The 25039-nt window shown below is 41.3% G+C and overlaps 1 protein-coding gene across 12 annotated transcripts in view; it reads right to left on the bottom strand.

Annotated features, from left to right (window-relative positions):
* The window catches only part of RABGAP1L (RAB GTPase activating protein 1 like), a 556714-nt gene that overhangs the window by 38304 nt on the left and 493371 nt on the right, over positions 1-25039 (bottom strand). The window contains exons 1-2 of one of the 12 annotated variants that reach the window (XM_037907756.2): positions 22586-23020; positions 20556-21094 (exon numbers count right to left, since the gene is read on the bottom strand). The exons of 10 other annotated variants lie outside the window; for them this stretch is intronic. In XM_037907756.2, the coding sequence (XP_037763684.1) occupies positions 20556-20666 (111 nt within the window). In that variant the 5' untranslated portion in view covers positions 20667-21094; positions 22586-23020. Of the gene's footprint in view, positions 1-20555; positions 21095-22585; positions 23021-25039 lie in introns of those variants that run through there. One more of the 12 variants, XM_037907755.2, reaches the window with a different exon arrangement.

Genomic DNA, 25039 nt, shown 5'->3' with positions numbered 1-25039 from the left:
CCTCCCTCCGTTGCTTACTATCCCCCATGCTCACTCACTTTCACCAGGCTGAGACAGGGCGTTGGGGTGCGGGAGGGGTTGCGGGCTGTAGGCCGAGGAGTTTGGAGTGTGGGAGGGGGCTGAGCCTGGGGCAGGAGGTTGGGGTGCGAGAGAGGGTGAGGGATGCAAGCTCTGGGAGAGAGTTTGGGTGCAAGAGGGGGCTCAGGGCTGGGGTAAGGGGTTGGGGTGCAGGAGGGGTGCAGGCTCTGGGAGGCAGTGTGGGTGCAGGAGGGGGCTCTGGGCTGGGCAGGGGGCTGGGGTGCAGGAGGGGGTGCAGGATGCAGGCTCTGGGAGGGAGTTTGGGTGTGGGAGGGGGCTCAGGGCTGGGGAAGGGGATTGGGATGTGGGCTCCAGCCAGGAAGGGCTTACCTCAGATGGCTCTGCGGGGCAGCGGTACAGTGGGGCTAAGGCAGGCTCCCAGCCTGTCCTGCACTGCTCCTGGAAGCAGCCAGCACGTCCCTGCGGCCCCTGGAGGGGAGCAGGCTCCATGTGTTGCCCGCGCCTGCAAGTGCAGCCCCCGCAGTTCCCATTGGCCACAGTTCCTGGCCAATGGGAGCTGTGGAGTCAGCACTCGGAGACCCCCTGCCCCTCTGCGCCCAGGGGCCGCAGGGACATGCCGTCTGCTTCGGGGAGTGGCACGGGGCCAGGGCAGGCAGGGAGCCTGCCTTAGCCCCCTGCACCGCCTGACTTTTAGCAGCCTCAAATCTCCCGGTTTGACTTCAGTAGCCTCCAGGAGGTAGAGACCGATTCCAGGAGACTCCCAGCGAAACTGGGAGGGTTGGCAACCCTACTTGGTATTTCAAGATTAGGGGGCGAAATTAAATTACTTCAAAGTCAAGATGCCACCACAATCTAATTATTTGTTAGACCAATGAATGCTTAACTTTCTCCACACTTACAGTCTAAAAATACCTAAAGTTAAAAGTAAGTCAATTTTATAATGATGTTTGGCTTATTGAAGTATGTCATCTGAGAACCAGAAGGTTTAGACTAAATTCTAAACCAATACTCAAAATACAGAGTAGTGAAAACGAATTAAGATCATATGTAGTATCTTGGCTTGTATTTCAAGTTATTGTACCAGTTTCTTCCAGTTACTATCTTGTATTAAAAAGAATGTACTCAGCTAAACGAGGGTCAAGGAAGGATAATACAGCTCTATTCAAACAGCTGATTAAGCTTATTTAAGGCTTGAATGTAACAGTGAAACTTACAGTGAAACTGTCTTAAAGCTTCACTGCATTGTGTAATCATTGATGCAGATCACTGAATTGTCCTTTCAATAACAATAAGATATCTGAGAGGGCTCAAGCAGTACCTTGAGATATTTGTCAGAGTGGATTAGATTTAAAAGAAGATAAGCATTCTGTCCACATTAAAAAAAAGAAAACAAAAGAAAAGAAAAAGAAGCCACAGTGGGGTTTTGGCAGAACACAGTAGACTCCATTCATCCTTCTTGTAATCTACAAGAAATCTAATCCAGAGGACTAATATACCAGACATGATACTATACAAGGCAATCCAAAGAATTTGATTCTCCAGAGAGATTCAATTTAATCACAGGCATAAAGTCCCCATGGGAGAAAAAGGGAAAATTTGAACTGGCAACATCTTATGTTTACTGGGTAAAGGTAAGGTTTATAGAGAAAAACTTCTGACTCCCTGTTAAAGAATAAATATGGAGATCATAACAAGTAGCCTGTGCACATGGAAAATTCACAGGTTGGAATAACTGGGACACAGGTAGAGAGATTCCCCATTTCTCCTTTTGTCACAGTCTTGAGAACAGCTCACTGGTGGTTCAGTGACCATGCTGCTTCATAGTAGTCTTGAGATCAAACTATAGACAATGCTTCCCTCTACCAGCACCCTGAAACATGCATTCTAAAAAATACCCAACACTGGATGCCAACAATCTCACTAACTATTGACTAGTCTCCTACCTCTCTTTCTCAGGCCAAGATTATCAAGAATCAGAGAGCAGTTTCCAACTGACCCTCACCTTCAGCAATGTGCTTCAGTGTCTGGCTTCAGGCCAGGTCCTGGCACAGAAAAAAGTAAAAAGAAAAGGAGTACTTGTGGCACCTTAGAGACTAACTGTAGCTCACGAAAGTTTATGCTCAAATAAATGTGTTAGTCTCTAAGGTGCCACAAGTCCTCCTGTTCTTTTTGCGGATACAGACTAACACGGCTGCTACTCTGAAACCTGTCAGAAAAAAAGTAGTTACCTTTTCTGTAACTGGTGTTCTTCGAGATGTGTTGTTCCTGTCCCTTCCATATGAGGTGTGTGTGCTTGCCACATGCACCGGTGCCGGAAGTTTTTCCCTCAGCAGTATCCATAGGGGACCAGCTCTGGCGCCCTCTGGAGTGGTGCTGCATGGCATGGTATAAGGGGCACCGGCTCCCCTCACCCTCAGTTCCTTCTTGCTGGAAACTCTGACAGTGGGGAAGGAGGGTGGATTGTGGAATGGACATGAGCAACACATCTCGAAGAACACCAATTATGGAAAGGTAACTGTCTTTTCTTCTTTGAGTGCTTGCTCATGTCCATTCCATATTAGGTGACTCCAAAGCAGTACCCCTGGAGGCGAGTAGTTGTTCACGGATGTGTAGATTGCAACAGAGCTCTGCCGAACCCAGCGTCATCTCTAGCCTGCTAACTGATGGCATAATGAGCGGTAAACGTGTGAACAGAAGACCACGTTGCGGCTCTACAGATGTTCTGGATAGGGATGTGCACCAGGAAGGCCACAGGAGACGCCTGTGCTCTCATTGAGTGGGCTCTGACAGGTGGCGGCAGAACCCCTGCCAGGTCCTGTATAAGGACCTGTAACAAGTCCTTATACACGAGGTAATCCAATTAGAAATCCTCTGTGAGGACATCGGGTGACCATTCATCCTATCCGCTGTAGCGATGAAGAGTTGAGTCGATTTTCGGAAAGGCTTGGTATGTTCTAAGTAGAACGCCAAGGCCCTCCACGCGGAGGGAGGCTGGTGCCGGCTTGTGGAGGGTGCTGGGGGAGCACTAAGCACGGAGGCTGTGGTGCTCAGTGCGGCGTCAGACCGCTGCTCTGGTGCCGGAGTGAGTGCTGACTCCATTGGGAGCGCTCTTCGATGGATATCGCACTCCTTCTTTGTCCTAGGTTTAAAGGACTTGCAGATACAGCACTTGTCACTTATGTGCCCTTCGCCTAAGCACTTTAGACAGCTGGTGTGGAGATTGCTGATGGGCATAGGCTGTTTGCACCAATCACAGGGCTTAAAGCTTGGGGTCCAGGGCATGTCCCGACCCCCGGCTGGGTCCCGTTTGGGACTAACGGAGAGTTTGAGTACTAATACTAAGGGTAATTAAGAAAACTACTAACCACGTGTAACTATTTACAGGATTTCAAAGTTTGCAAGATCAGAGATGGAATCAAAGCCCACCGAAGCAGCAGATGTTCCAGCACCATCACTGGCGGCAAGAAGGAACTGAGGGTACGGGGAGCCGGCGGCACCCCTTATACCGCGCCATGCGGGCACCACTCCAGAGGACACCAGAGCCGGTCCCCTATGGATTCTGCCGAGGGAAAAACTTCCGGCACTGGTGCATTGGCGAGCACACACACCTAATATAGAATGGACATGAGCAAGCATTTGAAGAACAGTGCTTGTTCCTCTGTTTAACAATCTCCGCGTAGTGAAGGACAGAGGTGAATCAATGATGCTGATATTCTAATCTAGTCTATTCAGGTTCTTGCACAGCATGTATTACTATGAGATCTGAGTGCCTCATGCTATTCTACCTTCTACTCTATCAGCAGGGGGACATTCCGTTAAAGCTTCCTGGCGAGATAGGTTTTGCTGCATAAGCCCAACTGTTTGGTGCAAACCTACTTGAAAAGGCTCCCTTACATGTAGCATGAATCTCCATTTAGAATTCCAGAAAGGAGGAGTTTACAGATTTTCCTTTTATTGCACCAAGGCAGCTTTCCCTTAGCAATCACATCTACCAATATTCTTTCATTTCAGTGAGAGAAATTTTTTTTTTTTAACAAATCACCTTACTTTCCATGTTGTATACACAGATTTCATGAATAAAGAATCTGCAGAAGAATAAGAATCCCATTTGAATCCTAACTCGAAGCCAAGGAAAACTGGTTGGGCTGAAGTTTGGGTCAGTTTTTATTTTATCCTAACAACAGGATCATCAATTCATTATCTAAATGCATAGGGTGCAATTAGACTAGAAAGAGGAACTCATGAAATTCTAGAGAAACATTTTGAAAATATTCCACTCTACGGTGATGAGTTATCCTGATTCCAGATGGCAGTCTCCAGAGCCAGTGACATGAGATGCTTTGGACACTTCTAAGGTTGGGGGTTAATCCTTCCAAAAGATCTCCATATACCTAAAGCCAGCTGTCAATGGCATGATATTTTGCATTTCTATGGCCCTTTCAGCTAAGATTTTTATTAATTAGGCCTCAGAATGCCCATGTGAGATAGTTAAGTACCAGGCGAAAAGAATATTTTTATTATCTATCATTTAAGGAAGGCCAGGACCAACTTTCCAAACAAAGTTCCTGCCTCCAAAATCTTATAATCTAAGTAAGTTTACCCTGGGGGACGTGACGTGAGATCAGACAATTAGGGGAAATGTCACTTTGTTTAGGCACTGGGGACAGGATCCTGTTCACGATAACAAAGTTGTGGATAACTGCGGTTGTACCACCATCAGGTTTGTTATTGGTTCATATCAATCCACTGCCACGTTTTAATTTTTGAAAATGTCAAGTTTACATATATTTGGATTTGTTGCTGTTGCTCCTGTTTATCTTATGTGATTGTAGCATCACACTTCAACTCAGTGTGAGGGATGTCTCTCACTTTTAAAGTTTAGACCATGTCTACACTAGCGAGCTTACAGCGGCATAGCTGTACCGATGCAGCTTGTGTAGCCGCTCTATGCCGACGGGAGAGAGCTCTCCTGTCGACATAATTAAACCACTTCCAATGAGCGGCATTAGCTGTGTGAGCAGGAAAGGTCTCCTACCATCATAATGCTGCTGACACGGCGCTTCTGACTCAATTTCCACCCAGGCCCAAGTCAGTGAAAAGTCTTCGGGAATGTTACATACGAGGTGCGATTGCTCCTTGGGCAAGTTCACAAGGGTGACAAAGGAGTGGAATTGCTGGGGTTCTGCTACACTCTGCACGGGGAGAAAAACCACAGAGACACTGCAGGGGGAGGCTGTCACACTGTATGCCACAGTGCTGTATGTAGCTCTACCCATGGTAATGCAGGGATGGGTGAGGGGAGTTGTCAGTAGGTCCCACCAACACTGCAGGTCCACCGGCCAAATATCCAATACAAAAGGCATGTTACATTGTAGGCTGTGGCCACAACTCCAACGTGGAGACTGCCATAGTGGCCATGTCATGGTAACCCTACTACTCTGTACCCTGGCTCCAAGCTGGTTTATGCAGGCTCTGCATGGGACTCAGAATTTGGCTCTAAACTAAAGAAATGGGTCCCATTAAAAGGATCACTCAGGGCTAACTAGAGAACAGCACTGCTGGCTCTGCTGACTGACCTGTCAATTCTTCAGAAAGAAAATGAGGGCAATATATACTGTCCAAAGGAGCTGGGGCTTTCTTCTCCCAGCTTCCCCCGTTCCACTCATCCTTCTGCTAGTCACTGCAATGAGAAGGAGGGCAGCTGGGGGGCTAGGAGAGGATGGCAGAACAGTGTCAGAGTACACAGGGAGGAGGAGGCAGTGCTGTAACACGTGAGTTAAATATAGTGCTGAACCCAGGGAAAGGAGACAGTCCCAAAGACCTCTAACTTACAGCAGCTTCCCAAAGAATAGCCAGAGTTCTCCAGTCATCTCCTTTCCTCTCCAGACAGACAGACACACCCCATGCACAGGGCCAGCCCCACTCTGCACAGTAAACAACCCTGTGCTAGGTATTCCTAGGTAACCAGTTAAACTGGCTTTCCAACCCCATTTACAACAGCTCAGACTCCTTGAAGGGATTGCAGGGGAGTGTAAAACTGAGGCCAGTGGCTAATATATGTGATAGGAGAATTGGATGACTCAGCAAATTCTGGATCCTATTCACTTTACCATGGTGCAGCTGGTATGCCTGTTAACTTCTCACAGCACCAGGGTGGAAGGACTGGTTGGAAAAGAAAAAGTTGATTTTGCAATTGGTAGCCAGAGGAAACACAGAAGAGAGCAAGAGTGCTAGAAAATTAGGAAAATACCCTCCACAATTTTCTGGAATCATGCTGGGCAGGGGAAAAAAAAACCCCGAAGCCCAGAGAACACAACTAAACTGAGTGAGGGTTAACTTCTCAACCTCTTACTTCCAGTATGTGGAAACCAATGCAAATTAATTTTATCATCTTACAACTTGTGGGCACACAATGTGTAAGCAGCCCATCCTCTTAACAAGGAGCCCTTAACCAGGTTCAGTGACTTTTAGATTGCAAAAGTTGTAAACACTCCACATTAAACCCATTTAGCACAGCCAACAGCTTTCAGCTAACAAGCAATCAACTGAGTGCATCTTGTGAAACCTGCAATTAGACTGGTGAAAACCATCTGCCCAGCAAACTGGATAAGCAGATGCCTTTGAATGATACAAGCCATAATGCATGGCTTGTTGTCTACAGATTGTACAGAAAAGGTTATTGAAAAACCGCAGTTCTTAACATGAGGGAGATTTAGTGGTTACGGCATTAACCTAGGACTTGGGAAACCCAGGTTCAAGTCCCTGCTCCACCAGACTTCTTGTGTGATCTTGGGCAAGTCACTCAGTCTCTCTGTGCCTCAGTTCCCCCTCTGTAACATGGCAGTAATATCACTTCCCTGCCTCACAGTGGTGTTGTGAGCACACAAACATTAAAGACCAGGAGGTGCTCAGATATTCCAGTAAAGGAGGCTATAAGCACCACAGACTGACAGACAATTTATGAACCGAGTGCCATGAAGGAGAGCTGGGTTTGTGGATAGCAGGTGCCAGAGGAGAATTCACAGATGTTCTCTATGGAAGATACCAGCTGTATCCCTTCCTGCATCTTCTGGGCTAGGGGAGTAGAGCAAATAGATACAGATTGGATCAATGGTGTGCAGTGAATGAGGCAGGAGAGCACAAATTGAAGAGCACCAATAAAAAAAAATACTGTTCAACCTCTGCACTGATTAGCAACATGATAAAACTTTTGCAATAAATGGGTTCAGAATGAGCGAAAACAGGATCATAAAACTGAGGGCTAAATGAGAGAGTTATTTTTAACTCAGATTTTCATCTAGATAGATGAGCATTTACATTTTGTTCCATCCACCAGTTAGGGAAAAGACAGGCTTCTATAAAGAGTTTCATTGCTTTTTCCACTGGAAACTGGTTTCAGATAAGCTTGTTTTTGTCATCCTAGCTAATTCACTTTCTTATGAAAATCCTTCCAAAGTGGGTGGTTTTTAGCTAACAAACAGAGAAGTGACGCTTTCATTTGTTATTGTCTTATTTATGCAAAATATACTTAGTGCTTACAGCAGTGAAGCATGTTTCATCTTCCAAGCACCCTGTAAAACATGGAAAGAAAAATGCTGCTGTTACAGGGGACTTCAGTTTGAGAGACATATGCTGGAGGTCTCATGGAGCCCCATCAGTAAAACATCATTAGAGCTTCTAAAAATTATGGATGATAATTTTCTGACATAAAAGGCATAGCACCCAACACAAGGTACTATTTTGGACTTCATTATGATACTTAAGGATGAAGTCATCACTGGACTGGAAATTGTTGGTTGCCTAGGAACCAGGGATCATGATCTGATTACATTCAATATGGGCAAACAGAGGACAGTCCGAACTAGTAATATATATATATATACACACATTTGGGTACTTCAAAAGGGATAATTTCCCAAAGCTGAGGAAAATTATTAGTGAAATTGAGTGGGAGGAAAAATGTAAACAGAAAAATGTGAATGAAAACTGGAAGTTCTTTAAGAAGAGTTTATTAGATGACCAAAAAGCCACAAATCCACAACCAAGGAAGAGGACAGCCTTGGCTAAAAGCCTCTCCTGGTTAGTGGTGAAATAAAGGCAGCATTAAGAAATAAAAAAAAACAATATATAACAAAAGGAAAAAAAGGGGAAATAGATGGCAATCAATATAAATTGGAAGTTATTAAGTGTAGAAAATTGATAAGGGAAGCTAACGATATCAAGGAAAAATACAGGCTAGCAGAGCTAAGGACAATAAGAAGGAGTTTTTAAAGTTTATTAGGAACAAAAGATTTCTTAGCAAGGCCCAGTACTTGATGAAGACTGTAAAATTTGTATTAATGACATAGAAAAGGCAGAAATATTCAGTAAATATTCTGTTCCATATTTGAAAATAAGTAGGATGATGTACTCATATCATAAGATAATGATGAAGTACTTTCCAGTCCACTACTAATGAAAGAGGACATTAAACAATATCTACAAGTGATAAACATTTTTAAATCAGAAGGCCTGGATAATTTGAACTCAAGAGTCCTATAAGACTTGGCTGAGGAGATCTCTCTCACTGGTGTTCCTTTTTAATACATCTTGGACATTCCAGAAGACTAGAAGAGTACTAATCTTGTGCCAAGATTCATAAAGGGCAAGTGGGATGACCCAGGTAACTATAGGAAAGTTAGCCAGATAGCAATCCTTGGCAAAATAATGCAAAAGCTGACATAGGATTCAACTGATAAAAAATTAAAGGACAGGAATATAATTAATGGCAGCCAATGCAGTATTATGGAAAATAGGTTTTGTCAAACAAACCTGATTTCATACTCTGAGGAGGTTACAAGTTTGGTTGATAAAGGTAACTGCTCAGATATAACTTAGATAATTTTTTCACTTCAAGGTCTAAGAGACACAGACAAGGTTTTCATCTCGAGTCCAAAAGACCAAAAACATCAAGACATTTGATCACGGCCTTAGATAGGCCAAGAGTACTTTGACTTTGTACCACATTACATTTTGATTAAAAATTAACACTATACAATATTAATAAAGCATGAGATACACTGATTAAGAACTGGCTAACTGACAAACCTAAAAAAGGAGTTGTTGATAGGGAGTCATCATCAGTGAGTTGGGATGTCTAGTGGGGTTCCGCCAGGATCGGTACTAGACCTGATGCTATTTAATACTTTCATCAATGACATGGGAGTAAATATAAAATCACTGCTGATAAAATTTGCAGATGACACAAAAATTGACAGAAAGGTAAATAACGATGAGGATAGGGCAGGCATACAGAGTGATCTGGACTACTTGGTAAGCTGGGCCCATTTAAACAAAATTTTAATGTAGCCAAATGCAAAGATATACTTCTGGGAACAAGGAATGCAGGCCGGCCACACCAACAGAGAGGGGGATTGTATTCTGGAAAGCAGTGACTCTGAAAAGGATTAGGGGTCATGGTGGACAAGAAACTCAACATGAGCTCCCAGTGTGATGCTGTGGCAAAAAGGGCTAATGCAATCCTTGGATGTATAAACAAGGGAGTAGGAAGATGAATTTACCTCCGTCTATAGCATCAATGAGAATGATACTGGAATACTGCATAAAGTTCTAATGTCTAAAATTTTTAAAGGATACTGAAAAATTTGAGAGGGTTCAGAAAAGAAGCATAAAAATTATTTGAGTGCTGGAGAAAATGCCTTTAGAGTGCGGGACTTGCAGAGCTCAGTCTGTTGAGCTTATGGAAAAGAAGACTGAGAGGTGGTTTATTAGCAGTGTATAAATACCCTCACAGGGCAAAAATACCAGGTATTAAAGGGTTCTTTACTCTAGTGGAGAAATGCATTAACAGACAACCAACGACTGGTAACTGAAGTCCGACAAATACAAATTAGAAATTGGGCACAAACATTTTAACAGTGAGGGTGATTAACCACTTAAACAAACTAAGAAGGGAAGTGATCGAATCTCCATCTCTTGATGTCATCAAAACCAAGACTGGATGCCTTTTTGAAAGATATGACTTAACCAACTACAAATTACTGGGCTCCATACAGGTATAACAGGGTGAAATTTAATGGCCTGTGATATTCAGGAGGTCAGACTACATGAGCTAATGGTCCCATCTGATGGCCTCAAACTCTGTAAATCTATGAAGTGTGAATGACCCCACTCATCTAAATAAGATGTTGACTCTGAAAACTAATGGTGGATATTTCATTCTCAATGTTATTGGCTATTTCACAGCAGAGCATTTAATAGAAACATCAAAATCAGCAAGCTAATGTGCTTATCCATAGATACTGGAGGCAGTGGTATATATCAGGGCAGGAGGGAGGGGGGTAAGTTACTGCTGTGATGGGGATCGAGGAAGTCAAGTTCCTCCCTGTAATGTCAGGTTACTTCCAATAAGGAAGAGGGCAAAAGGAGATGCATTTCTACCCCACTGCCAAAAGGCTCAACTTCTTGGATGCCCAAAAGCTAAGTAGACTCCTGTGCCCTTCCAGGTACTAAAAGTCCCAACTGTCCTGTACCCAGCTGACAAAAGCAATTGCTTCACCACTGACAGCTTGTACAGTGTTTTAAGAATACATAACAGCAAAAATCTGCTTTAAACATTAAAAATTTTGGGCAGCGTAAAATAAATCAAATTTTATGTAAAAAAATAAAGACTGATATACTGATTATTCCCTTCCATATTTAATTCAGTAGGTTTTATTCATTTACTTAAATATGCCTCAGAATTTCCACCCTGCTACAGAATTCAGCCTCTCAGAGCCATAAAACATAGGGCCAGAGAGAATCTAGGTCCACTTTACTACAGAGATCACAGGTGAGTCAGTGGTCAAAGCAAAATATACACTGGCAACTATCATGATATTTACCACCTACATGTACGTGAGTATTATGGAAAACATATGCTTATTCACTATTTACCAGTTCCATGATTGGCATTAAATATACATGCATATGCAAACATTTCTGGAAATTTTACTAGACAGATGTCTGCATCACAATTATTTCCTTGTTGTCAGTCCCAGGAGAGAGGCGAAGAACTGAATGGTTGCTGGAGAAGGAACTCCCCCTCTGGCCCTTAGAAACCTTCACATCAAGGTTGAGGTAGTGGCAGTGCACATGGGATGATCTGCACTGCCACTGTGCATGCTATACCAGTTTCTCTAGATAAATGAAAATCAGAAAAGAATCTAAATATGATTAATTTGAGAGGGGAAAGGAATTGTGTTTAGACTGTTTAATCCCCAAGGCTGTCAGTACAGTACCTTTCATGAGCAACAGTTACTCAACTGAAAAAATAAATAAAAGCTAAAGAAATCGTAATAGAAAATATTTTCACTTTCAGAGACTGAAATAAAAAGGTAAGCTACTGAACAACTAAACTGAAGTCTGTCTATAGGATCCAGTGACTTTGGCCCCAATCCTTTTATTAGCTCCATATGGGCACACCCCTACACTCAGAGAACCCCACTGAAGTCAATGGGTTTGTGGGTGGTAGAATTCATTTTAGGCTTGAGGCCTCTGTACATAACAAAAGGATCTAAATTTCACAGTTCCTCTCTGTGCAGTTGACATTCTTTGTGATGCTGTTAAGGGAAAAATGATGTGTCATCATGGTTACATGCTTAAGAACTCTGGCATCACAATGAAAGTAAAATGCTGTATGTAAATAAAACATTAGCACCTTACCAGGCCTGACTGCATACCTCAAACCAAATCATCTAACCAGCCTGCAGTGGATAGATTAATTATTCCCCTGTAATCTATCCAACAAATACATACAAGGACTCCATTGTCATAGGTGGATTCAGAGGGTGCAAGTAACCTGTGAATATATTTGTGAATGTTTAACATAATCTGTCAGCTGAAGTATCTATCTCACACATCACTGTGGCCTCTCCAGGAGTAGATAACTGAGAAAGAGAAAATAGAGAACAAAGAAAACATGAGACCTGTTTGCTTCTTTTAGGCTTTGTCTACACTGGAGTATTTAACTTTGTTTGCTTCTTTTAGGCTTTGTCTACACAGTTTTTGGACCAGCGTAACTATTTCAGTCTTTTCGTACAGGATTTATACCAGTACTGTATAACTGTGTCCACACTAGGGGACTATACCACTTTAAGTTAAAGGAGTGCAACTTTTGTGTGCAGACAAGGCCTTAAAATAAACAAGATCCCAGTATGAACTGTGAGAGCCCTAATGTACATCAATCAATCCTTAACTAACAGGGAAGCCACTGAAGCCTTGTCCACACAAGGCCTCATCCCCAAACAGGTGTCAGTACTAGTGGAATTACTAGGAAAATTCCGAAGTGTAGACATAGCCTATGTGGTTTGTTGGAGACCATCACAGGAGATGGTGACAGGGAAGTATTTGGAAGATGGAAAGGTCAGACTGGGTCGAGGAGTTTGGACTCTGGAGAAGAGTCTTGGCAGTTAAAGAAATTGGGTGAGGTTTGTCATAGGGTATGTTTAAGAACCAGAGGAAGGGTGACTGGTGTGTGAAATCACAGAAGTCAGAAGATTAAATTCTGAGCAACTGGGTGACGTGGGGAGAGAGAAACAGAATGTTTTAAATTCTTTTTTTTTTAAAAAAAACACCAATTTAACACAAGCTCATGAAAAGCACATAGGAGAAAAGCTCTCTAAAAATTTCAATAACCTTCCCCTTCAGACTGAGAACAAAAAACTCCCACTCCATTTTTCTAGTCCTCCTAGAAGGCCTCCAGAAAACAACCACCACCGCCAAAGGGGAGATAAAACTCTTGAAACTGCTAATATTTAAAAAAAGCCTGTGGAAAAGGAAAAGCTCCTTTTTTTTGGTGATGGGGAGGGTGACCAAGTGTGAAAAATCAGGATAGGGAGTAATTGGAGCCTATATAAGAAAAAGTCACCAACATCGGGACTGTCCCTATAAAATCGGGATATCTGGTCATCCTAGTGATGGGTGGGAGGAGAAGGAATGAAAGAAGATAAAAAGGGCACAGTCAATGTTTGTCCTTCGCAGGGCAACTTCACAAACGACCTAAGGCCCACAACACAACAGCTGTACGTATAGGAGGCAGGTCAACACAGATGACTAGATATTATGGGGCTTCACTAAATCCAGAATGAAAGTCCCAATTTCAACAAAACAGGTCTCAATACCAGGACAGCCATCTAACTGGGATGTATATTCACCCCATCTGTAAGAGGCTAACACCTGAATTGGTGTGGCTGTGCTCAGAACTTGATTTGCAGTAGGTACCCCAAAATGTTGGCTATCACCTGATTAGTGTAAATTTTTGTTCTATGTGATTTATTCAGAAATCAGTTTTACTTAGGTTGCTGCACATACAAAATATACGGGCAGAAAAAGCTGAGTCCTATAATGCCACAGCAACACTATTCTTACACACTCTGGGTAGAAAAAGCCCGAGGGTCAAAAAGAGCATTTGCAGCATGTATTTTAAAAATAGCCTTTCACGCTGCATTGTTTGCTTGGAGATAGTGTCCATGAAAACCATTATGATGGTGTTGCCTAGTGGCTCACAACGAATGAGTTCTATGAAATGAATCGAAGTCCCCCCAAAAGAGGTGCAAAACAATAGAACAGGGCAGTTAAATGAAAATACAACTAAACTTTCCAATGGAATTTACCTGAACTCTGGATTACATCGGATTATACCAGTTAAACCTCTTTGATACAAGTTTTCCGCAGCTAAACTGAGAATTAAAATTCCCTAGAGTAAAACCACTCAGTTCTGGTACAAACTGCACAGTGACCAACTTTGATTTGCTTCTGTCAAGTTCAGAATATTAAGTGCACAGTAGTTTCAAATAGTCAACTTTCCCCTTTAATGACACTGAATTAACAGAAAGAGATGTATTCTGGCTTTATGCTTACTGTTTGCTCAAAATATTTTGCTCTTTTCCTCGTATCTTTTTATTTAGCAATCTATTAAACTGATTCTCCATTGCCTTGCACCTTCCACAGGTATTTACACCAGTGCAAAACAGGTGTAAAACACTACTACATCTTAACGATAGCATTTTACACCCACTTTGCACAAATGTGACTACACAAGTGGAAAATCATAAACCTCTTTTTAATTTACTACATGGTAATAATGTTAGCTATGTAACTGCAGTATAGTAAATTATGTTATTTACAATATATGATAAACTTTCAGCATGAAAAACATACAGAAGTATTGCTCTCATAATGATGGTTTTGGATTGTAATTTAAGACGACCTTATCTGAAATCTTCCACATATTTGGCACTTTGCGTATTCAATAATTTATTATTTGTATTGTGGGACTGCCCAAAGGTCCCAATTAGGAGCTGGGCCCAGGGACGCTGGAACAATTTTTATAGTGGGGTTCCTGAGATCCATTGAACCAAACTTGTATATAACGGAAACCACTTCAAGCCAGGGGGTGCAGCAGCACCCCCAGCACCTCTGGTTCAAGAACCTATGGCTGGACCTCAGTGTGCTAGGTGCTGTACAAACACGAAGTAAGACTTGCCAATGCCTTAGAGAGATTTCTTTATATGGTAAGTGCTATGATCCCACTTAACTCACTTGTATTTTTCTGAGGCAAAAGAAAAATTGCTCCATTTCCTGTGGAAACGGCGGCTGAAATGTGTGTGAGCTGGGAAACAGCTGAAACTGAATGGTAGTGGGGGAAGTGGTTTCCCCTCTTGCTGAGGGCTCATGCAAGGTCCTTACTGTTACAGTGATTAGAACTCAACAGCACCAGAAAGTTAATTAAGGCTGGCCTTAGACATAAGCAACAGCCTGTGGCCCTATAGTTTTATGTTAATTTGGCAACTCAAAGGCTAGGCTGATTCCCTCCTGTACATCTTGGCACTGGGACCGATAGCAAAAGTCTGTGTTTGTTATTTTTACTTAGCGTTAACCTTTTGTGACCCTGACCCATGTCAGCTGACTGTCTTACTAGTACTCCTGTGTGTCACACACTTATGGTAGGATTTATTGGACGAGAGGAATTATGATGAAACTAGTTCTGCCAACCCCCCACATTAAAAAATCATGACTCAGGCCCCCAAAATCATGAGATTGTCTTAAAATAGCATGAGATTTTAAAAAATAATATATTTTGGAATCTTTTTATTTGCTTTCCAGTGCTGAAGCCTTTAGAGTTCATGTTTTCAAGCTTCTCTCTGCAAGTTTTCTCTGGGAGGGCTAGCAACTGCCTTTAAAAAAAAAAGCTGAAATTCTCATGTAATTGCATGAATCCAGAAGCTGGAGCTTTAAGAAAATCACCAAGTATCACTAGTCTTGTGATAAAGTCATGCAAGATGCCAATACTAGAAACTCATACTCTGATGTACTTTACCCCAATCCAAAAGTGAGACTGGAAAGGGGAAGGAAGTCACAGAACAAACCTTTGCTGGAAGCTTTGGGGTGCTGAAAATTGTGGGGCACTGGAGTTCAGATAAACCACATCAGGTTAAGACCAAAGCAGACTGTGAAGAACTTCAGAAAGATCTCACAAAACTAAGTGATTGGGCAACAAAATGGCAAATGAAATTTAATGTGGATAAATGTAAAGTAATGCACATTGGAAAAAAATAACCCCAACTATACATACAACATGATGGGGGCTAATTTAGCTACAACTAATCAGGAGAAAGATCTTGGAGTCATCGTGGATAGTTCTCTGAAGAAATCCACGCAGCGTGCAGCGGCAGTCAAAAAAGCAAACGGGATGTTAGGAATCATTTAAAAAGGGATAGAGAATAAGACGGAGAATATCATATTGCCCTTATATAAATCCATGGTACTCCCAGATCTTGAATACTGCGTACAGATGTGGTCTTCTCAACTCAAAAAAGATATACTGGCATTAGAAAAGGTTCAGAAAAGGGCAACTAAAATGATTAGGGGTTTGGAACGGGTCCCATATGAGGAGAGATTAAAAGAGGCTAGGACTTTTCAGCTTGAAAAAGAGAAGTCTAAGGGGGATACGATAGAGATATATAAAATCATGAGTGGTGTGGAGAAGTGAATAAGGAAAAGTTATGTACTTGTTCCCATAATATAAGAACTAGGGGCCACCAAAAGAAATTAATGGGCAGTAGGTTTAAAACAAATAAAAGGAAGTTCTTCTTCACATAGCCCACAGTCAACCTGCGGAACTCCTTGCCCAAGGAGGTTGTGAAGGCTAGGACTATAACAGGGTTTAAAAGAGAACTGGATAAATTCATGGAGGTTAAGTCCATTAATGACTATTAGCCAGGATGGGTAAGGAATGGTGTCCCTAGCTTCTGTTTGTCAGAGGGTGGAAATGGATGGCAGGAGAGAGATCCCTTGATCATTACCTGTTAGGTTCACTCCCTCTGGGCCACCTGGCATTGACCACTGTCGATAGACAGGATACTGGGCTGGATGGACCTTTGGTCTGACCCAGTATGGCCGTTCTTATGTTAGTTTGTAACTTTGGGATTTCTCCCTCCATAGACCTTCCCCCTCCCAACATGGAATGAGGGATAAACCACCTTCACAGCAGCACTCTTCCTTTTCCCTGCAGAGAGCTCACAAGAAGTCCAGGGATCTGCACCTGGGGATAGGCTATGGGGGGGTGGGCAAGCAGTAGTCTGAGCCAGAACACCTGGTCACTTCTGTGGAAAGGCAAAACCTGGCATTAAAGAGGAAGAAGCAGAGGAAACTGTAAGGGGAACCTTATTCCCACGGAGGGGTACAATTAACTCACAGGTAAATTGTTATGTCTGACAGTGGAAGAACTTAACATTGCTTCTAAACTAACTTACCATTTAAAAGAAAGCACACAAACTTGTAACCATTTCCAAAGCCAAAGCCCTACAAACTACTTCTGCAGAATCTCATTCAATATAGCAAACCCATCTCGTGGGGCTATCTGGTACAAGTGACCAAAGCAGACTCAACAGGATTTGCTATTTAATTTCATCCCAAAATCATACGCTGTTCAGTCCAGTATGAGACAGTTAAATGTATTTTAAGGCTGACTGAAATCACGATGTACTGTATTTGCCTTATAGTATCAAAATGGAGCCTGACATGACTAAAAATTAACCAACTTCAGAAGTGTCAAGTATGTGCATTTTTCAGTCCCTCCACTAAAAGCTGTAGGTTTTCATCTTTGCTAAGGATTTGGCCAGTGTGCTGAAACACATGCAGCAACTTGTGCTTCAGAACCAAACCCTGTAGGCCTTGATAAGCACATATATTCTGTTATGTTAAAATAAATAATATAGTGATAATAATACTTTGTCCTCCCACAGTGTATTTCATCCAAAGATCGCAATACACTGTGAGGTACTATTTCCATTTCACAGATGAGCAAAAAAAAAGTGACCACAATGTTATTTCATCACACAGAGAGAGAATGTGGTAGAATCAGTTAAGGCTGTAACTGAGAATTTCTGACACCAATTCCTCCTTTAACCACTCAGCACAAGTGACTCACACCTGACCAGGGGAACAAATGTAGAAAATCCAGACTAAACTATGCACAACGTGTTGTCGTCTCTGCACTTCTCTGAATTTGTACAAAGCATGGATGCAATTGCTAGATCCATGTAAGCGGAACTTCCCAAGTAATTAAACTGTAGGCTTAGGCTCAGATGCAGTGTTTCTTACCATGAAAATTTTATCCAAATGATCCGTGAGAAATAGCCTAGTAGCATGGAAGCAATTGAGCATGGGAGACACTCAGGACAATATTCTTGGTTCTGGGCTGGTGAAACTCAAGAGCATGACAGAGTTTGAGAACTCAACTATAGCTATGTGCATGATAACCAACTGCTCTAATAGTGCTTCTGCTAGCCAATTTACAGCAGTGCTAGCTGTCTTAGAGAAAGATCTTATTCTGTGTTCTTCGTCAGGAAGAAGTTGCTGTTATGGCAGTTGCCTAAGAGAGGGAAGAGGGCTTTATCTAGACTAAGATTTAATGAAAAAAGAAATGGAGTACTTGTGGCACCTTAGAGACTAACAAATTTATTTGAGCATAAGCTTTCATGAGCTACAGCTCACCTCATCGGAATGCATCCGATGAAGTGAGCTGTAGCTCACGAAAGCTTATGCTCAAATAAATTTGTTAGTCTCTAAGGTGCCTTTAGTACTCCTTTTCTTTTTGGGAATACAGACTAACATGGCTGCTACTCTGAAACCTAAGATTTAATGGTGTGCAGTTAGAACATGTTAGCTAACACACTGTAAAAGCTCAGTGTAGACAAGGCACACAGCCTGTAACATTTGCTAAGCTGGTCGCGTGAAAGCTCAGGAGGTGCTTTGGCTTTTACTCAACCAAGTTTAGCACATGTTAAAGAATGCACTGTCTTGTCGACAGTAGACTTTTCAAACATGTTAGCTAGGGCAGTGGTTCTCAACCAGGGGTACATGTACCCCTCGGGGTACACAGATGTCTTCCAGAGGGTACATCAATTCATCTAGATATATATCTAGTTTTACAACAGGCCACATAAAAACCCCTCATGAAGTCCGTACAAACTAAAATTTCATACCGACAATGACTAGTTTATACTCTCTATATGCTATACACCAAAATGTAAGTACACTATTTATATTCCAATTGATTTATTTTATAATCATATGGTAAAAATGAGAAAGTAAGCAATTTTTCAGTAATAGTGTGCTGTGACACTTTTGTATTTTTATGTCTGATTTTGTAAGCAAGTACTTTTTAAGTGAGGTGAAACTTGGGGTACACAAGAGAACTCAGACTCCTGAAAGGGGTACAGTAGTCTGGAATGGTTGAGAGCCATTGAGCTAGGGTGACCAGACAGCAAGTATGAAAAATCAGGACAGAGGGTGGGGGGTAATAGGTGCCTATATAAGACAAAGCCCTGAATATCTGAACTGTCCCTATAAAATCGGGTCATCTGGTCACCCTAATGTTAGCTAATATGTTTCAACATATCTTAAATCTTAGTCTAGACAAGACCTAAGGGCAAGGAAGAAAAATGGCACCAGAATGAATGTGATTGGACAAAATCGAAGGAAACTGGCTTAGCTCTGGAGTGCTAATCAGGTGTAATGAAGAGAGGTCAGGTGCACATAAACGGCAATTTCCACAGGTAATGAGGGGAAGGTAAAGTAGTCATGAATTTAATGTATTTTTAAAATACATGGATAGGGCATATTTTTCCTCTTGTGAAGATTATAGATCTGCCACATATGGAAAAATCCAAGCACTGTTACCTAAATAAATTCTTTCCTTCTGATAGTTATTTACACAGATAGTATACCCACAGAGACCAAAAATTGCAAACAGGGTGTCTAAACATAGGCTCCTACATAAGAAATCTGATGTTTAGTGATGCTTAGCATCTGCATCTGTCAATAAAAAGTTAAGCTCAACACCTCTGAAAAATCAGGCTTGTAATTTGCAAACCCTCGATCTCACCAATGACTCAGTCACGGCAGACCCTTGCATGAAGCCATTCACAGAATCTGACCCTAAAAAATGTGGACTTGGGAGCCCAACTTCAGGCACTCTTTGAAAATCCTAGACGAGACAAGGTGCAGGGAGCTTTTACTTTGACATAGCTAGGTGAGGTCAACCCTATACCTCCAATCAGCAGTTGAGTTCACCTAATTACAGCACAGTAAAAACTACCTGTACCTTGTCTGGATTAAGATTTTACAGCAGGATAGCTAATGGATGAGTTATCTCGCTTGTTTTTTTGTACTGAAGACAAAGCTGTTAACTTCAGTGGTACCCCACATATCCACAGGGGTCTGCATTAACAGATCCCAATGCAGGATCATGACTATACGATGCATATAATGTACATACACGTCTCTAAAATGCTTTAGAACAGTAATTTGGTGCTGTATTTTAACTAAAAAGTTTGCATAGATGCTTATGCTGATTTTAAAATAGGATATATAACAACTCCTATAAAATGAGTGTGAAGTCTATGGACCATCATGTGGGCCAAATTCACAGCTCAGATCCACAGGAACTATGTTGATTTACACCAGCTGAGAATCTGGCCTTGAGTCTTTAACTGACATGCTAAGCCCTAGAAGTGTTGAGGTTATTTAGCACTTGCTCTGTTTTTAGGAGAAAAATACTTTGTAATTAGTTCCAGTCTCATTTTTACTTCTTTCAGAGAGCTCAAAACACCTGAGAACCATAAAAGTTCAAATCAAAATTACACAAAAAAATTATTATACACACCACAAAACTAGCTTTTTTACTGAGCAATTCCTCCTCTCTTCACCTCAGTCTCAAAAAGACATTAACTCAATATGAACAGTTTAAATTATTACTGCAAATTAAATTACTATTATCATTATTATTACTATGTATGCTATTTCTCAGTACATATAGACAAATTGTAGAGAGATTTATATAATTTTTTAGAAGAACTGTATTGCTTTCAATGAAAGGGCTCCTCTCCTGTAGGAGTATAACCATCACATGTTACAGTCAAAGGATCAACAACCTGTGAACAACAGTTCACAATCACAACAGCAACACCTACCACAGATTTGGGTTTGCTGATTGCCACCAGACTGGCCAGAAAATCTTCATCATATAGCTGGCTAAAAATATGAGAATTGTAGGCCACCACTATGGAGATTTCTTCCATCATTTTGTCAGCAAGCTCCCAGCTGTTAGCAGCAGCAGGTTCACTATCCAACAATGAACCTTATCTGAGTTCTTTGTGGGTGATGGTCGCCCACACCCACCTGAAGAAGCTAGAGTGGGTGGAGTGTCACAAGAAAAACCCCAACCAACCAAAGCAGCTCCTGTATGTAGTTTGTCTCTTGAGGTGGGAAGGGGGGGTCTCTTATCTTTACAGGAAATGTGTATTATAAATGCCTGCTCACATTCTCAGAGAAAGTAGAAAAGTAATTTACTGAAGTTTTCACAAATCCTAGGAAACTATTTAATTCCCTCTGTTCATCCCAAAGTTCTTTGTAATGATTCACTCTTTAAATCCAATATTTATCCACAGGCAGATGATTCTTCTTGTTGGGGGAGTTTGGTTTTCTACTGAATTCTTGCTTTATGCTTATTCTGCAGATTCAAAGAAAAGGAGTGTATAAATGACCTCTCGTATGCCCTCCATGGAATTTTTCACAAGTTTATAAAGCTATCCTCAGAAATACTTGAAAAAGTAGTCACTTTCTTCTGCACAGTTTTAGGTTGTCATTTGTGTCACTTAGGGTTTTTTGGAAAACCTGTACGAAAATTAAAGCACAAGTAGGGTTCTACAGCAACAATATCAAATTACAAGCAAGAGTCCCAGCTATGGTAGAGATTTAACAGATGTTAGTTTCCTTTTGTAACCCAGAGAGCAAAACAGTCACCTCAAAAAGGGAAGAATATGATGAAAAAATCAATAATCTTTTATCTAAACTATCTATACTCTAAAAAGGAAATATTTCAGGCAAAAGAAAACCAATAGAAATCCACATTATTTTTCTCAGGCTTGATTGTCCTTAGCATGAAATATTCAGTACTTCTGTAACTTTTAATTACAAAAGTGATAGGGTCTCAGACAGACAGTGTACAGTAGCCCTGTTGGTTGCTTCCTGGAGAATCGGTCTTGTCAAATCGTTTGTTTAAACATCCATATGACAAAGAAAAATTGCCAAAACAGAAAAAATAATTTGGAAAATGATAAAAGAAATTGAAAGTTATCAAATTATAAATGAAAATATAGTTCTACAGAAAAGTATGAATTGATTTAAAGAAATAAACAAAACATACCCTCTGAGAAAAACGCCCTTACGCAGTTTTACTAGGAAAAGTAATCATTGCCAAATGAACACAGAGTAAAATTATATTGTCTGTGCTTCTATTTAGCCCCATCTATTACATTTTTACCCCCTCTGGTAGCATTTTGTTCCAGCGACGAAAACTCCAACCTGTGCAAGAAATATAAATGGATTCAGTTGGGTGTTTTTCTCAAATCAGAGTGAATGCTGGACACTGCAAACCTTACAGAGATTTCCAGTCCAAATTGCCAGTCGCATATTGTCACACGCTTGCTTTCCAGAATAAACAGGATAAGATCAACGTTGCTCTTCTCTTTTTCCTGTTTTTCCTGAAGTATCTTTCAAAGATTACATGCGTATTTAAATAGCACCACGTGTTATTTGCATTTGAATAGGAAACTTGAGCAACAGCTGTAGTGTTCAGGATTAAAAACCAACACCTCTTTTGCTTAAATAGAGGAGGAAAAAAATTACACGTTATTGCTAGGAAACAGAAGAGTGTTCTAATAGGCTTATGGCAAACAAAATGAGGCACTTGAGGTGAAATCCTTGAGATTAAGACAGTTTCTGATCATCTTTAACCCTTGCAGGAGAAAGAAAAATATTTTCACTTGAAATTTATCTGCAATGCAGCTTTTGTGCTATATATTTCTCCTTTGCATAAATGAGGTTGTCTTATAATATTTCTTTTACTTGTTTCCCTCAGGAGAGGTAATTCAGATTCAAAAATTAGAGTGATATCCGGTAAACAATTTGTTTATCAAGGAGTCCAGCAGATAGATCATACCTTGTATTCTAAAATCTTCTTATATTTTCAGAAGAGCTGTAACTTGTACTGGGAACTTCTTCACGTATGTTCTCTTCTGCTTCATGGCTTCAGGTTTTTCTTATAGCAACACTTGCTGGCACTGAAAGCAGTTCTTCCTGCATTCACATTTCTCTCAGTCATGGTGACTCAGTGTGTGCGGACAGTATCTGTATATGAGGTGTGCTAACAAAGACACCTGTTGTAGGAGGTGAAGAAAGAAACTTCCCATAATTCCACACTCCTTGCTGGCAGCTGCACAGAGGCTGCAAACAGGGACTGAAATTACATTTGAACAGTCATGTATGTACCAAGGGAGCGAGCACACAGAACAACAACAAGCATTCCTGCGATAGTGAGAGCACAACTTAATTCTACAACAAGGGTAGGGGGTAGAGAATGCAGATATGCAAAATAATACCCAGCTCAGATCATTAAATCCTTCTAGTCACCTTTTTGCTGGTCAGAGATTATGGGGCAGATTTTACTCTCATTTTACAGCAGAACAGTTCACTGACTTAAAAGGGTATTTTTTCAATCATGTGAGCTCAGCTGAGTTAGCCTGATGTGACTGAAAAGTCCTGTTAGAATGCAGGCAAGTTGTGTTGACTGACTGGGTTGTAGCCCAGGAAGAGCCTAAGCTGCAACATGGCCAGCACCTGCATCTTAACAGCGCTTTTCAGTCATGTTAAGATAACCCGATTGAGCTAACACAATTAAAAACACAACCTGTCTGCCTATCAAGACATGGCCCAGAGTATCATTTCACTGAAACTGGGAAGAGGGGATATGCCTTTTCTACAGAAACAGCTCACAATCTCTTCAAGTCTGCCCACATGTTTTCTGAACTTGAATACTGAGCCCCTCAGCAACAAAGATTTTTAAGCACTCCTTTGATGAATAACATATCAGACACATGATGTAAAATATATGTGCAGACTAGAGCTGCCTCACGTTACTCCTCATCCTTTGTAACAAATGCTGCTGCTTTGCATAACACCACACAGGTACTGCAGCAGCAGTCATCAAGGAAGTGGTAAAGCAGTTTTCCTGTGTCATTTGTATTTCAACCAGGTGGTCATGGGGAGGCAGGAGGGCAATCTTAGTCAGCCAACGGATGGTTAGGACAGCAGCACAAGATTACACTAGCTAATATAACTGACCTGAATCACGTATGCTGGGATTTTACACATTTGGATGAAAAGAAAATACGAATGGAATATTACTGAATTTTGCATAACATTTACCTTTATGCAGCAAAATTCTGCTTATTCACCGGATAAGATTCCCTCCCACCCTACCTCCAGCAATGTCTTATTTCATATGACAAGGGACCTTTCGCCTGAATGACTGAAAAGAGTGGGTGAGGTAACTTCTGTTGTTGGAGCAGACGTGAAAGAGAGTGCAGCTAGAAAGCTTGTCTATTTCACCACCCACCTTGTCTCTCTAATATCCTAGGACCAACATGGCTCGACCCTCACTGAAAAGAGTTATATATGCTGCGTAAGGGCCCTCTCCAGATTCTTGCTAAGCATTCACTGCCACCACTCCTTTTATGAAGCAGAGTTTGGAGTTTCCTTCAGTTACTCCAAGTTGGATTCATTAACATAACAGACTTCAGACAACTACATTCAAACCTGTTTGTATAGCACTTGAGGTGCTACCTGGCAGCGTTTAAGAGATTTTTGCATAGTTTTTCAACCAATACAGGATGAACAATGGTACTATCATACCCCTTTTATAACTTCCCCACCATGTAATGAGAGGTAAGATCTGTTTCAAATGCAGCCATTAAAGTGGAAAACAGCTGATTAGAACAGAAAGCTTGTTTATCCCACATTAAAGGTCTACCCTCCTCCTTACCCCAAGAGGATTACTGGCAATTAAGAAGCCAGAGGAGTGGACCAAAAAAAAAAGAAAAAAAAAAGAAAATTCTAGCTCTTAATTTGCATAGGGAGTAATATTACTCTCCCACAGAGCTAAATATCACAGAAAAACCCCTCAGGACTGTAAAATGGCTGATCAAACCTGGGCAATCCCAGAAAACACTGCTGCACTCCAGAAAGAGTTTAATCCCACCCTCTTCATTAGGCTGATTCCTAGGGTAAAGCACACTTTTGTAGCCTGGGGAATGCCAGACCAGCCTTGATTTAGGTGTTACCTACCTCAAGATAAGCAATAATCAATACAGTCCTATGTAGATATACCTTTGAGAAGGAATATTAACCATTAAATAAGTAACTGGCTGGAAACAATCATAGTAAAAAGAAAAGGAGTACTTGTGGCACCTTAGAGAAAGCTTATGCTCAAATAAATTGGTTAGTCTCTAAGGTGCCACAAGTACTCCTTTTCTTTTTGCAAATACAGACTAACATGGCTGTTACTTTGAAACCAATCATAGTAAAGGCTCATATTCTAATTATGAACTAGTTCAAA

The sequence above is a fragment of the Chelonia mydas genome, chromosome 8 (assembly GCF_015237465.2).
Source record: "Chelonia mydas isolate rCheMyd1 chromosome 8, rCheMyd1.pri.v2, whole genome shotgun sequence".
Classification (NCBI taxonomy): domain Eukaryota; kingdom Metazoa; phylum Chordata; order Testudines; family Cheloniidae; genus Chelonia; species Chelonia mydas.
The sequence above is the reverse complement of the archived record's forward strand: the minus strand, read 5'-3'. Positions and strand labels throughout refer to the sequence as shown.